General features: G+C 30.7%; 2 protein-coding genes, 1 non-coding gene and 1 pseudogene across 3 annotated transcripts; all 4 read left to right on the forward strand.

The window, feature by feature from the left end:
- Positions 1–840: 840 nt before the first annotated feature.
- Positions 841–3,216, forward strand: LOC11442078 (cationic peroxidase 1). The gene is made up of 4 exons (XM_003623516.4): positions 841–1,150; positions 1,814–2,005; positions 2,352–2,517; positions 2,692–3,216. The coding sequence occupies exons 1-4, from the start codon at positions 944–946 to the stop codon at positions 3,075–3,077; spliced, it is 951 nt and encodes a 316-aa protein (XP_003623564.1). The 5' UTR covers positions 841–943; the 3' UTR covers positions 3,078–3,216.
- A 361-nt stretch (positions 3,217–3,577) lies between these two features.
- LOC120577063 (cationic peroxidase 1-like) lies at positions 3,578–6,447 on the forward strand (annotated as a pseudogene).
- Positions 6,448–10,406: 3,959 nt separating this feature from the next.
- LOC11427248 (cationic peroxidase 1) lies at positions 10,407–13,117 on the forward strand. Its single transcript, XM_003623519.4, has 4 exons — positions 10,407–10,672; positions 11,777–11,968; positions 12,169–12,334; positions 12,565–13,117. The coding sequence occupies exons 1-4, from the start codon at positions 10,478–10,480 to the stop codon at positions 12,948–12,950; spliced, it is 939 nt and encodes a 312-aa protein (XP_003623567.1). The 5' UTR covers positions 10,407–10,477; the 3' UTR covers positions 12,951–13,117.
- Positions 13,118–13,731: 614 nt separating this feature from the next.
- On the forward strand, positions 13,732–13,817 carry TRNAY-GUA (transfer RNA tyrosine (anticodon GUA)). The gene is given in 2 exon segments: positions 13,732–13,768; positions 13,782–13,817. It is a non-coding gene; the product is annotated as a tRNA-Tyr (tRNA).
- Positions 13,818–15,487: the final 1,670 nt, after the last annotated feature.

Here is a 15,487-nt window from a genome sequence, read left to right on the forward strand (position 1 = left end):
GTTGCACGTTGCACGATCCAAATATATCTGGATTGATGAATAATTCTACTTTTTTTAGGGATGAATTCTTGGCCAATAGGTGGAATATTCATAATTTTCGCTTTCGTGTACTTTTGCTATGTAGGGTTGATTTATGCCCCCCGACCACACACTCATACACTTTCTATTCAATTATTTTCTATTTTTTTTTAATGTGTGTGCTATAAATGATATTGATAGTATCTTTAGATCCAACTAATTGAGATCATCACTATCTTTATAAGACAAAAAATATTAAACACCCCTAAATTTTATACACTTATTCAACATATTATTCTCTCTTTATATATATCTCTTTCTATCACATCAACAACATATTACATTACTCTACATTATCTTTTTATCTCTCAAAATGTCAAATGGTTTTTGATGTTTATCAATCTTTTTTCTATCAAGCAATGTCTTTGCATGCCCTCTTGGTTTAAAAAGAAAATAGTCCCAAAAGACTTTTAACAAGTAAGTATATTTGAAGAAAAAAATAGGAGATTGGATAGTTCAATTGATTTGAGTTAAGTTATAAAAAGTCTGTAAATTATGAGTTCAAACCAAGACATATGAGAAAATTAATTTAACAACTAATTACTAACATTGTACAATTAAAAAAATTGAAAAAAATAAAGTTAATTAGTTTCATATTGACTATACTATTAAACTCAATGATTAAGCAGACGTATAACTATAGTATGCCACTTCCTCCTTTCCTTAGTCAAACATAGGTTTTTTAATCCTTGGGGCAAAGTATCGACAAGAGAATAAAACAAATTGGTCTAAGGCAACTCTCATATATAAATACGTGACACATTTCAAGGCCTTAACCACACACAAGCACTAATTATAAATCTCTCATTTCTCTTCATCTTCTAATAAATAATTCTTTCTTGAAGTATAAATTGCATTTGCCATTATGAACCTTCCAATCACCAAAGTTCATTTTATTGTACTCTTTTGCCTTATTGGCACAATTTCAGCTCAATTATCCTCTAATTTTTACTTCAGAACGTGTCCTCTTGTGCTTTCAACCATTAAAAAAGAAGTAATTTCTGCTTTGATCAATGAACGTCGCATGGGAGCCTCTCTACTCCGTCTTCATTTCCATGATTGTTTTGTTCAAGCAAGTGATCCTTTCACTTTTTCTCTTCTTTCTCTAATTTATGTAACATAAATAATTTATTTTTAAGACATGATCTTACACATTTGCATACTCGTTCACTTATTAAATTGTTAGGTATGATACATTTTCATTATAAGCACTAAAATTACTTTCTAAATATTTTGGAGGCATTTTGTGTAGTGAAGTATGATGAAACTCAAATGTGGAATATATAGTTATAATTGATAGACAGTGGAAACAATTTTTACACTGTCAATATATATGAATTAAACAATGATTCAATTAGTATACTATAATAAAAAATTAATATGATATAAAAATCTATCTAATTAGTTTAAAACAAGACAACACACATACCCCTAGACATATTTTAACTAAAATATTTTGAAAATTGGACTTTTCCAAAAAAAAAAAAAAAATTGTTTGAAAATTGTCAGCAATCTGTTAAATAAGACCAACTGGTTGATTTATTTATTATTTGTTTTGAACAAAACTCAACAAACAATCATGCTTAGTTAACTTCTTTAGTAACAAGTGATGAAAACAAATTTTTTTCTTAAAAAAGAATTGATGAAAATGACAAATAATTAGTTAAATGAATTCCTTAAAATTAAAATTATTATCTCTAATAATTTTGTCCATGCATATTGTTTTTATTTTTAGGGATGTGATGCATCAGTACTTTTGGACGATACATCAAGTTTCAGAGGTGAAAAAACAGCAGGTCCAAACGCTAATTCACTGAGAGGCTTTGATGTAATTGACAAAATAAAGTCTGAAGTAGAGAAGTTATGCCCTAATACTGTCTCTTGTGCTGATATTCTTGCTGTGGCAGCAAGAGATTCCGTGGTGGCGGTAAGTATACATTCTTTAAGTCAAAACTTTTCTTTAAGGGCTTACTTCAAGCTTAAAAATAGAGTATTTCGTAATCATTTTTAATTCATTGATTGAATGTGTAAAATACGTAATCTATACAAACGAAAAAGAAAAAAAAAACTTTAATGTTGGTCATACTTAGAGACAAATTTCATGTTTTCTTTTCTTGTATGTTATATCGTTAATTAATCCAAATTTTTAGTAGATTTATACACTAGAAAAGGACTTATATGGTCATAAGGTTTAGATTTAGGTACACAAAAAATGATTAAAAAAACAAAATATATAGTGTTCCGAAATAATTTGTATATTGAACACATTTCAGCTTGGTGGACTTAGTTGGACTGTTCAATTGGGAAGAAGGGATTCAACCACAGCAAGTTTTGGTTTAGCTAACTCAGATTTACCTGGTCCTGGTTCTGATCTAAGTGGCCTTATCAATGCTTTTAACAATAAAGGTTTCACACCCAAAGAAATGGTTGCTTTATCAGGTAACTATAGTTACTTTTAGTTCCTTTAACATGTGCAATATTACACATGTCAGAAAAACCCTAATTTTATTATTACTAGCGTTTAGGCACTCTGGTGTCCGTCTATCCAGTTTTCATACCATATGATAAACATGTCTCATTATCAATTGTATAACTAACTTTATTGTATTATAGGATCACACACAATTGGTGAAGCTAGTTGTAGATTCTTCAGAACAAGGATTTACAATGAAAACAACATAGATTCATCTTTTGCAAATTCATTGCAATCAAGTTGTCCCAGAACAGGTGGTGATTTAAATTTGTCCCCACTTGACACAACCTCTCCAAATACATTTGACAATGCTTATTTCAAGAACTTGCAAAACCAAAAAGGTCTCTTTCACTCTGATCAAGTGCTTTTCGATGAAGTAACCACAAAATCACAAGTTAATTCTTATGTTAGAAACCCTTTGAGTTTCAAAGTTGATTTTGCCAATGCAATGTTCAAAATGGCGAACCTTGGCCCACTTACGGGGTCTAGTGGTCAAGTTCGAAAAAATTGTAGGAGTGTCAACTAAAATTCTTGGCCTTCTATTGTATAAGTGCAATACAAGGTTATAAGCTACTCTCTATATTGTAATCATAAATCGCATCAAACTCAATGTCATATCGTCAATCAGTATCAATAATAATGTTGGTACCTATTTAATTACTTAATCTTGTTGGTCCAAGTGCTATGAGGTTTGAAAACCATATATATATATATATATATATATATATATATATATATATATATATGCAAGTAGTCTTGAGAAGAGTTGATTTTTTCCTTTAAATTTGTCTCGCTTAACAACCTTGAGGTTTTTTTTTTGTCTTTTCGTTCATTTAATTTGAACTATCGAACCGAACCGAGTTGTTCAAATCAAATGGATAACTCTTTGTATCCTAAGTAGATTTTTGATTATCCCTAATGACTTTTTTGAATGGATTATCTCTAATGACTTGATTGCTAAAGTGATCCCTTCTTCCTTGATTAATCAGGATGATTTCAATATATCCGAAATACCTTCTTTTGAAGATGTCAAGGCCTCTTAATAGGGATGATGTTCACTTGGTTAACCTAAGCTTTTTAAACATGACAAATAAGAAAATATTAACATAATTCTTTAAAAATAATTCGATATTTAGTTAAGATCTCATTTTTAGTTAATGGCAAGCATGGTTTATTTCTTTTCCAAAAGAGGGTGTAAGGCATGGGAGTTTTTATTTCTCCTTTTCTTTTAAATTCTTGCATCATTGATTTGGAAGTGTAAAGGATTGAAGAGTAAGAGTGTAATTTGATTTCGCATGCAACTCTTGCTAATTTGGAAGGTGAGGAATGATAACCAAAGTTAGCACAAAAATCCAAAATTTGGGGAGGTAGTTGACCAAAATGTCTTGAACAAAAAATCAGCTTGGCACTAAAAAAATAAATGAAAAAAAAAAAATCTTAAAAAAGAAGTGATGAAAATGACAATATAATTAATTAAAATGAATTCCGTAGAAATTATTATCTCCAATAATTTTGTTCATGTATACTGTTTTTTATTTTTAGGGATGTGATGCATCAGTACTGTTGGACGATACATCAAGTTTCATAGGTGAAAAAACAGCAGGTCCAAATGCTAATTCATTGAGACGCTTTGATGTAATTGACAAAATAAAGTCTGAAATAGAGAAGTTATGCCCTAATACTGTCTCTTGTGCTGATATTCTTGTTGTGGCAGCAAGAGATTCCGTGATTGCTGTAAGTATAAATACTTCAAATCAAAACTTTTCTTTAAGGGATACTTCAAGCTAAAAAATAGAGTTTTTCGTCATAATTTTTAATTCAACGGTTGATATATGATGATAATGGATCATGACTCATATTGTATGTGTCTATATATTATTTGACTATAAACATAACTATTTTTGAAGTCAGACATGCGAGTGGTTGTGATATGTCAGCCGTATAAAACTTTTTAAGGATATAATTAAAAATATATTTTTGGTAGGATGGTTATGGTGTACTCTCTGGTGGTTCGGGAGTTGAGGAGTGCCTGAGTGATTCGTCTCTGGGGTAGGTATGGTGTGTCGATCGCTTTTACTTAGAGATTGGGAGTCAATTTCTAGAAATTTGTTATGTGGGCTTATTATGGTGTCTTCTTCGGCGGAATGGGGATCGATTGGTGGTGCAATTTGTATCGGTGCTGGATTAAGTGTTTATCAGGTGTTTATTTGGGCTCGACGTCGGATAGAGAAGGTGTTTGATGAGTTTTTGGAGATTTTCGTGCGAGTAGCAGACGTCAGGTGTTTGGAACGAGTTTAGGTGGACATTCCAGCGGACCAGTGGCGGATCTCTATAGAGACCCACAGGTGCCATGACACCCCTCAACTTATCTATAAATACTATATTACTCATAACATATTATAAGTATTTCATTGTCGCAGCGGAAAGTGAAGGCTTTTTGCAACTATAGGTCGCGAGTTCAATTTCTATTGGCTCCCTTTTATGTGTATTTTTATTTTTATTAAAACAAAGTGTTTGTCTGGAGCTCGAACCAGTGTCCACAAGGTACTGGGCATAAACAAAGTGAACCACTACACCATCTTACAAACAATGTCAAACATTTGAAAGAGTGTGTATATTTTCTACGACTATTTGGCACCCCGAACAAAATCAGTCAAGATCCGCCACTGCAGTGGAGGTCGGGTGTTTGGAGAGTTTAGGTGGACATTCGAGTAGGAGCATGAGGTTTTCCCTCAACTTAGGTTTTTCAGTTGTCTGAGGTTTGGCGTTGATTTTTATGTGTTGGTTTTCGTCTTGGTGGTTAGTTTTTATTGGGTTTGGTGATAGACGTCAATTAAATGATGTCTTTATTATGTAGGAGCTTACTTTTAGCCCTTTACTTATTTCTGTCTTGCCAATCTCTATTCTTCTTGAACAGTGATCTGGTTTTAATAAATTTTGTTGTTTAATTTTTTTTTATATAAGTTGAACATACAAGTAATTTTACATTGCCGGTATAAAACTTTTTACAACAACAATGTATGAAAATTAATCACATATTATAAGGAAAAGAAAATTTTTGTAGTTCTTGACAAAAACAAAATTGTACTTGAAGTTATAGTCAACCAAGTATTTCTCTATACACTAACATATTGAACACATTTCAGCTTGGTGGTCCTAGTTGGACTGTTCAATTAGGAAGAAGGGATTCAACCACAGCAAGTTTTAGTTTAGCTAACTTAGACTTGCCAGGTCCTTCCTCTGATTTAATGAATTGATTGCTCTTTCAGGTAGCAAGCTAAACTTATAGATGCATATTTATCAAATGTTTTAGATTATTATTTTTATTATTACTAGCGCACTCTCGTGTTCGTCTATCCGGTTTTTATACCATTGTTGTGTAACTAACCTTATTGTATTATAGGATCACACACAATTGGTGAAGCTAGTTGTAGATTCTTCAGAACAAGGATTTACAATGAGAACAACATAGATTCATCTTACAATTGGTGATTTAAATTTGTCACCGCTTGACACCATCACTCCAGAGACATTTGACATTGCTTATTTCAAGAACTTGCAAAATCAAAAGGGTCTCTTTCACTCTGATCAAGTGCTTTTCGATGAAGAAACCACAAAATCACAAGTTAATTCTTATGTTAGGAACTCTTTAAGTTTCAGAGCTGATTTTGCCAATTCAATGATCAAAATGGGGAACATTGGCCTACTTATATTACTGGGTCTAGAGGTCAAATTAGGGAAAATTGTAGGAGTATTAACTAAAGTTTTTTGCTTCTATTACAAGTGCAATACAAGGTTATGAGCATTATATGGATTGTAAGCATAAATCGCATCAAACTCGATGTCATATCGTAAATCAGTATCAATAATAACGTTGGTACCTGTTTAACTATTAATTTTTCTATCGTGTAATGTTAAAAATAAAAAATGGATTTGTCCAAGTGTGGTGGGGTTTGATTTCCAACTCATGTATACGAAAAAAAATTAATTGAATACTTCGTACCTATAAAATAATTTTAAAAAAAGTGTGTAATACTAAAAAGGGTGTAATCATGCATGTTCATATATTCAAGCCTACTTGTTAAGGTTTAACATTTTAATTTTGTTATATGGGCTGAAACATTTTTAGCAATGGAAAAAAACTAAACAAAATTATCAATTTGTTTTTCTTTTAACTCTCTTATTTCGTCTAAAAATCAAGTGAAACATGCATGACTAATGATTGTTTTAGTGAGGATTCAATCTTAGATTGTCTTGAACGATTTGTTTTTACTTTTTAAGTAAAATTTATTAACCATTTGATAAATTATTTGATTACTAATTAATCAATTGATGTTAGAATGATATGATTATGTTTGTAGTTCACTGTGTCCCAAAAAAAGAAAATGGTGTAGTTCACATACTTTATTTTTTTTTACTCGAGTAATCTTCCAACTTAAGCTCTCAAGTTTAACTTTATCTCCTACTCGATTCTTAAAGTATACCAAAAAAATGTTTTGTCCCCTGATATAAGTTCAAATAGCATATAAATACATTTTTCAAATAAAAAGTAAAGAAGAAACTTAACAAAAAAAAATATATGTCATTTATAAAAGTTTACATTAAGTTTCTACGAGTATTGGCGTAGCTGACATATATTTAATTAGTGTTTTTTCTTATATTGTGGTTTGATTCGGTTGGTAAAATAAAAACACAAACCGATCCAAACCACGCGGTTGAGTAAAAAAGTGATTCGAATACATCTAAACCAAATACGGTTTTTTACGTTTTTTTTTTTTTACAGTTTCTTTTGTCTTTTATTGGTTTTCATTCCTAACACTCTTGTATATGGGCTGTCTCCTTTCTCTTTGGGCCTGTACCACCCAACCACCCCTTTCTTTGATCCAACGGTGCAAGCTTCGATCTTTTCTCTAAAATTAATCTCAACCATCCATCCACTCGATCTTTTCAATTTTCATTACTCTTTTCATCTTCAAACTTAGGGAATATATGAGATTGTAACCGATGACACTCAATCAGTTGAGATCATTTATTCCTCTACACAAAACCCATATAAATTATGCCTTATTTTTCTGACTGACTAAAATGTTAGATATGAATGAAAATCATATTTGATGTGTTTATGATTTTGCATAAGTTAATTGTAGAATGAAACCTCATTGAAAAAAGAAATTACAATAACTTTATTAAAACCTTAATCATAAATTTCCTAATGACTAAATTTCAAATATTGATTTTTTTTTTTTGCCAAGGAAACTGGATTTTAAATGATGTTGAATTTAAAACTTAAATGAATTGTGGGTATTATTTATTTATAATTTAAATTATTATTTTGTTTTATGTTTAGCTTTTTAAATATAAATTCCCTATATATTAAACTCTCTTTTCTTTCTATTCTTTCTCCATGAATTCGGAAATTGTGTGGGAAAAAGAAAAGGAGGTTGTTTATACGGGATTTTTTAATTAAAAATCCTAAATTTCAAATTTTAAATAATATTTAAATAATAAATAACTATATATATATAAACAATTGCATTTATTAAATTATTAATTTCACTTTTCTTTTTCCTGTCAAAGTCCACCTTACATTTTCTAGTGCTCTTAGAACACTCATTAGAATCCTTCTTGATTTTGTAATTTTTGTAGTGTTATGAATGGACTATGTAAAGACAATAATATTATATAAATGAGGTCAAACTACATAAATATCTAATTTTGAGTTAATAATACAATAAGTAAGTGGGGTCGGCTGACCCGATTGCCCCCACACTGAAGATGTCCCTGCAGGGGGCTAGCAAATGTTGAATGGCAACTAGCTTTCTCTAAGGCCTTTGTAGAAGTTCGGTGTAGACTCCCACTCCCACCACAACCTTATCCTTCTCCGCTTTGGTGGTTATAACATCCCAGACGACTTTAAGCATTGCCGACTGGCCCTACAAACCAACAAGCATTCATTGTTGATATAGGTAGTACCAAACAATTCTTATAAGCCTTCTTTCAACCATGTAGTTCCATACCTACACAGCCTCAAGATCCCTCTCATTCCGATGTGATTCGGTTCCTCTAGAAGTTGTCGGGAGCCGCTCATTGTCGTGCCTTGTGCACCGACGACCACTTCCCGCCCTCGTCGGCCTTTGGTGTTACAATGGTCGATCTCCCCATAGCCAGAGGGCCTAGACCTTTCCTCTTTGAGACAACTTGAATTAATCATGAAGTCGGCTCTGATTTAGTTGCCACAATCTGGAATTCTTCTAACCATAACCCACCAGTCGACTTAAGCATGGTTTTGCGGCCTTCAAGCATAGAATGTTAACATGCATTCTAAGAACCGCAACAAGTTATGTTGCTCCAAACTATTCAAACATTCATTTTTTACAATTACCGTAAAACTGATTTTCCCTTTACCATGAAACTTTAATAAAATGCATATAATGTCACCTATACTTTTTTTTGTCAGATAGTCTAGTGACTATAATTCAATTTTTAAAGTGAATAAGTGGAGTGTTGAGGGTTCGAAATTGACCTCTGCATGTTACTATGCATTGTCCTTATTTAAGCTCATATTCATTAGTCATTTATTCGCATACGACTTAGCAATATAACATACACACACGCACCTTCGAAGAGAAAGGGAAAATGTAAGGAGGAGGAGGAGGAGGAGGGGGGAAAAATGTCGTGAGAAATAAGAAGGAATAAAAAGAGAGAAAGAGGGAGGGAGTGACAAATATCAGGAATAAAGGAGAGTATAGAAGGAAAAGAAAAATAAGGAAAGAAAAGAAGCTCTAGATGGTAGGGATTTATGAATGTGAAGTTCCTCGTTTAGGATTCTACCATTGTTGAAGGGATCAAACTTAAGCTGTGGGGTTCTTCTAATTTTATCTAAGGTAACCTAGATTCTTCCCCCATATACCCTCTATTAAGTGTGTGTGTGTGTGTTTTTTTTTATATATATTTTTCAACCATAAATATTTGTCTCGTATTCCTTTATGTATTAATGGCAAACATTTAGCTCATTCTTTTATGTATTAATATTAAATATTTGTCATGTTTTTTTAGTGGCAACTACTTTATCCCATTTTTTAATGTATAAGTGATAATTTTTTTGTCCCATATTTTTTATATTTATTATATGTTTTGTTTATGTATTAGTAATAAATCATTTTTTTTTGTGTTTTTTTATATATATTTATCAATTTTTGGTAAATTATGTTATTCATTCATTTGACACATCTATTGCATCTTTCCAAGCATCTCATCCGATTTGGAAATTTAGGTGTTTTCTAAAAATGTTCAATCTTCTCTTCAAATCATTTGATTATCTTTGTATTTGGGTTATCTGTAAAGAAAGAGATTGGTATATTTTTTAACATAAGGAGACTTTGATGGTTGAAATCAAAGAATAAAACTTAACTTTTGATCTTTATAATCGATGGCTTAGTCCCATTATGTGTTTGAGTTTTGTCTCTTTTAGTTTTGTTGTGGTTTTGTAATTTATTGTGGACATTTTTAAATTCTACCCTTGCTCACCTTGTGCAGGTTAGGATTATTTCTTGGGTTTAATATATTCTATTTTAATTTTATTTTTTAAAAATTATGATTTTAATATTTATATTTTTATATATATGATTATAAATATTATTAATTGAAGTCAACAGTTGGCCCCGCTAACACATTGGGTTACATATAACTTACTAATTCAAATTTTTATTGTCAAATTGTGAAATAAAATTAAATAGAATTATATGAAGAGATCACGTACCCAATAGGACAATATATAAAATTCAAATAACAATATGTGATATATTGACCAAAGAAAGATCACAATGTAGACCTTCTATATAAATATGTAACAAATTCATAGATAGAACCACAAATACATAATCATAAGCATCTCCTAAAATTATACAAATTTTCATTACCACAACCATGGCTAAAATTATTATTCCAATAATCTTATGCTTTGTTGGGATAGTTTCAGCTCAATTGTCCACTGATTTTTACTCAACAACGTGTTCTGATGTGCTTTCAACCATTAAAAGAGAAATAGATTCTGCTGTTGGTAATGAGGCTCGTATGGGGGCATCAATACTTCGTCTTCATTTCCATGATTGTTTTGTTCAAGCAAGTCTACTTTCACTTCTTAATTCTTCTATCTTTTCAATTTTTTTGTTCATCAAAATTTCAACTATTATATATGGTCAATTGCATTAACTAAATATAAAAGTACACATACTCAAGTATGCTTGTATCACATATTTTACATTTATGCAAGAAATATTATATATGATCTATATGTGATAATATGATCTTTCAATCCATAAATTTTATAAAATACATATTTAGTAAAATGTTATTGAGCGGTGTAACATTACTCAATTGTTTTACCGATGTAATTTGATCTTCTTTGTAAAGGAGTACTCAAATTACACTCAAAGAGTTGTGCTAATAGACTAATAGTTGCACTAATAACATCTTGTTGGATTAAACCCAACTATCAACATTTTTCTTTTCTCATTACTACTTAATTGATGAAATTTGTTTATTGAAAATTAAACAACTGCAGGTGAGTCAATGTGACAAGAGAAAAACATTAAGATTACACCCCCACACACGATTTTTTAATTGTTAATTTTTACTTTCCATTGCTCATTTAAAGTTGTAAAATTATATTTTCTTATCTCTCAGAATATAAGTTAGAAAAAATCTCTAAATATTAGTTTCTTTTTATATTATTAGATTTTTTAACAAAAAAATGCTCCTAATTAATTTACTGCCTTTTTTAGAATCATTGTTTAACTAAAATTTGTTTATATATGACTTACTACTCTCTTCTTTATAGATTATATGACTTGCTACTCTAGTTAATTTATTAAATGAGATTGCTTATTTATCTTGTAAGGGCATGGCAAATTGGCAATCATGCGTATATTTCTTTATTTATTTTCTTAAAGAAGAACATTTCTTTCCTTTTTTTTTTGTGGGGGGGAATAACAACATTTCTTTCCTTAAATAAAGAAAGAACATTTCCTAATTCATTATTATAATTTTGTAAAGGCGTGGCAATATAATTATATATACGTATGTTTTCTTAGAAGAATATTTCTTTCCTTGAATTAAAAAAAGAACATTTCTTGATTAACAAGCAACAAAATGTCAACTAATGATATTATTATTATTTTTTTCAACAAAATCATTTTGGTCATCAATCTTGTGTTTTGAATATAGGGATGTGATGCATCAGTACTGTTAGACGATACATCAAGTTTCACTGGTGAAAAAACAGCAGGTGCAAATGCTAATTCCTTAAGAGGTTTTGATGTAATTGACACTATAAAAACTGAACTGGAGAGTTTGTGCCCTAATACTGTGTCATGCGCTGATATCCTTTCTGTAGCTGCAAGGGACTCTGTCGTCGCAGTAAGTAATATTTGTTATCACAATGAGTTTGTCAGAATCATAGTGGTTCACTGTGACTATGACAACCTACTATGATACAAATCGTGCACTACGTATTTTCATATATATATACAACATAAAGCTATAGATCATTTAATAAAGCAATTTAATTAATTTGGATTAATACTAATTAATGTTGAAAATAATAATAAAAATTTCAGCTGGGTGGACCTAGTTGGACAGTGCAATTGGGCAGAAGGGATTCAATCACAGCAAGTTTAAGTTTAGCAAACTCAGATTTACCTGGTCCTGGTTCTGATCTAAGTGGTCTTATAACTTCTTTTGATAACAAAGGTTTCACACCCAAAGAAATGGTTGCTTTATCAGGTAACTATAGTTAGTACATTTCTAATCATTTTATATACTATTATTACTTTATTATAAACTTATCCTCCCAAAGTCAATTTCTGGGGCTAATTCGTATGGAGTTTTGCTTTGACTTTAAACGAGCCCCCACAATGAACAATGAGATTGATTCTCTCCAATTAGTCAGTCCTAAGGGTCGATTATTACTTTTACCATACGCTTTGACTCATACTTGCAAAACAATATTTTAGGATCTCACACAATTGGTCAAGCAAGTTGTAGATTCTTCAGAACCAGGATTTACAACGATGACAACATAGATTCATCATTTGCAACATCATTACAAGCAAATTGTCCTACCACAGGTGGTGATGACAATTTGTCACCACTTGACACCACTACTCCAAACACATTTGACAATTCTTATTTCCAGAACTTGCAAAGCCAAAAGGGTCTCTTTTCTTCTGATCAAGCACTTTTCAATGGAGGATCCACAGACTCTGATGTTGATGAATATAGTAGTGACTCTTCAAGTTTTGCAACTGATTTTGCTAATGCAATGGTCAAAATGGGGAATCTTAATCCAATTACTGGGTCTAATGGTCAGATTAGGACCAACTGCAGGGTAATCAATTGAGTTTTGGGGCCTATTGGGAACATATAATGCAAGTTGATTATGGGTATTTTTCATTTTTAAGGTGTGCAATTGTGTAATATTATTGTGGCAAAGTCAAAGTTTCCATAAATGTAAGGTGTGTTTGAATTTTAAATGGATTTATGTCAATGTTTGCAACTGTTTAATTATGATCTTGTTTGCAACTGGCAGAGTCAAATATGTTTGTATATGATATAGTTCTCACATCTCAGTAATTATAAATTAAAAAAATGGTTAATCACTTTAAAAAATGTGATTAATTAGTCGGTTGAGTGGATGATTAATTCAATTACTTCAACTAAATAATTAATCGTAATTTCATAATTTTCAACGTGATCTAAATTAAACACATTCTCAATTGAATTAACCATATGATTGCATGTGTTTAACTAGATGTAAGAAAAATTGGATGTCTATCAAATATTTTGGTTTATTTTGTAGTATTGGTGTCATGCTTTACATTCTTTGACACTAGGGCTTAGAAATAAAATTATTTTCCTCTAATTATTTTCTTAAAAATACGTTTATCTTCTTATATTGAATGAGATGTCATTCTACTCTCTTGCCTTGGTCAAGCTCTAAAACTAAAAGTTAATAAACATGTAAAATACAATTTGTAATTATTGATTAACTTGTTAGGTTCCCAATGACTACCATGTTAACGCATTATCAGAATTTGAAGACGGCTTAATAGATAAAGCATTAAATAGCACTGATAAACATAACTGAATATTAAACATATTCCGAACAGATTGAACACGATCCGACCTTAGCTCAGTTGGTAGAGCGGAGGACTGTAGTTGGTTAACAGACATCCTTAGGTCACTGGTTCGAATCCGGTAGGTCGGATTTTTTTTATTTTTCCACAAAAACATTTTTATTTTAATTATTATGTCTAATAAAATTATAAAATTCCACGGTCTCTTTTGTCAAAAATATTAAATAAATAACCCACGTGTCTCTCGACCAATTCAATCTAATACTTTTTCTTCAACATTTTTTGTATTATTTATATTTTGTCAAAAATATTTATTTGTTCCTTTTATCAAAATAAAACAAAGAAGCACATGTCTGTCGACCAATTTAATTGAGAACAGTCTAAAACTTTTCTTCAACATTTTTGTTTTTTTGCAGATTCTTCAAAAATAAAATTGTCAATTAAGGATCTGGTATTTTAATTTTGCGAAAACAAATCTTATAATTTTATACTTTGTAATGTGATGCGAGTGTAGAAAATTCAACTAGCTCGACCAATTCAAAAATAATCAGTCTACATCATCCGGCTGGAATTTGCAAGGTTAGAACCACTTCAACTAGTTTTTTACTTCACACAAATATAAAAATATAAAAGGTCTCTTTCAAAAATATTACTCCCCCCGTTTCAAAATGAGTGTTGCTTTAGCCAAAAAAAATTGTTTCAAAATAAATGTCTATTTACATTTCCAATGCAACTTTAATTTTTTTCTTCCAACTTTACCCTCAATGAATACTCCAACTTTTCTCTCTCACATAATTTTCAATGCAACTTTAAGTTTGTCTTTTTCTTATAAAGTAAGGTTATTTTAGTAAAATTGTTATGACATTTGACTATTTTATTCCATTTCTTAATTTGTGTGTAAATGGTTAAAGCAACACTCATTTTGAAACGGATGGAGTATAAAAGACCCATCAATTTTCATTGAAACAACTATTTCATTTAAATGTAATGAGGGAGAAACTTTCATTACCTTCCAACATGACTTTAAATATACACGAATGAAATACAAATTTTGAGCTGTGTAAAAATGAACTTCCAAACAAATTATGTCATTAAAAAATACACCTGTATGTGGTTTAATAGAATAAAAAAACAAGGGTGAAAATGCTATCCATCAACATTGTGTTGCACAAGTGGTATACATATATGCTTGTGTTCATTAACCATTTTATCTAAAGTTCGATCTATGGTCAGCATGTATGAAAAATACAAATTGTTGAAAGACGTCAACCCCTTAAGTAGATTTTAGTTATCCGAAAGGATTAATCTTTACCTTTGGGCATATGATACATTTGGTTTACCAAAAAATAAAATTATGCTCATTCCAAAAGATTACACTTGCCTTATACTATTGAATACATTTGTATATATACAATAATTATTGTCACAGTCATAAACCTAATACTAATAGAGCTCTAAAAGTCAGATATAGAACAATTTATTTTATATTATGAAATCCTTCGATTAATTGGCATATAACTTCTAAACAAAGGTGAAAATGATTCATTGGCATATAACTTCTAAATAAAGGTGAAAATGACAGTACCTGCCTGACACTGATATCTCAATATGCACATGACCAATTCAAGGTGAGAGCTTTCAATGTGCCATTTAAAATACAAGTTTTAGATGTGTATAAAAAATCATTAACTTATTTCAACACCTTTTCGGGGTTTTCTTAGCAACAAGAGGGTGACCAAAATTGTTTTCTTAATTCAATAACGTTGTTAAGCAGGGTTGGGCCAAATCAAAGACCCACTTA

This window comes from Medicago truncatula, chromosome 7 (genome assembly GCF_003473485.1).
Source record: "Medicago truncatula cultivar Jemalong A17 chromosome 7, MtrunA17r5.0-ANR, whole genome shotgun sequence".
NCBI lineage: Eukaryota > Viridiplantae > Streptophyta > Magnoliopsida > Fabales > Fabaceae > Medicago > Medicago truncatula.

Bases quoted from the DNA above. Each gene is read 5' to 3' on its own strand.
- LOC11442078 (XM_003623516.4), top strand. From the start codon at position 944: ATGAACCTTCCAATCACCAAAGTTCATTTTATTGTACTCTTTTGCCTT. The intron at 2,006-2,351 runs GTAAGTATACAT...AACACATTTCAG, and splicing joins CAAGAGATTCCGTGGTGGCG to CTTGGTGGACTTAGTTGGAC. The intron at 2,518-2,691 runs GTAACTATAGTT...ATTGTATTATAG, and splicing joins AGAAATGGTTGCTTTATCAG to GATCACACACAATTGGTGAA.
- LOC11427248 (XM_003623519.4), top strand. From the start codon at position 10,478: ATGGCTAAAATTATTATTCCAATAATCTTATGCTTTGTTGGGATAGTT. The intron at 10,673-11,776 runs GCAAGTCTACTT...TTTTGAATATAG, and splicing joins TCCATGATTGTTTTGTTCAA to GGATGTGATGCATCAGTACT. The intron at 11,969-12,168 runs GTAAGTAATATT...TAAAAATTTCAG, and splicing joins CAAGGGACTCTGTCGTCGCA to CTGGGTGGACCTAGTTGGAC.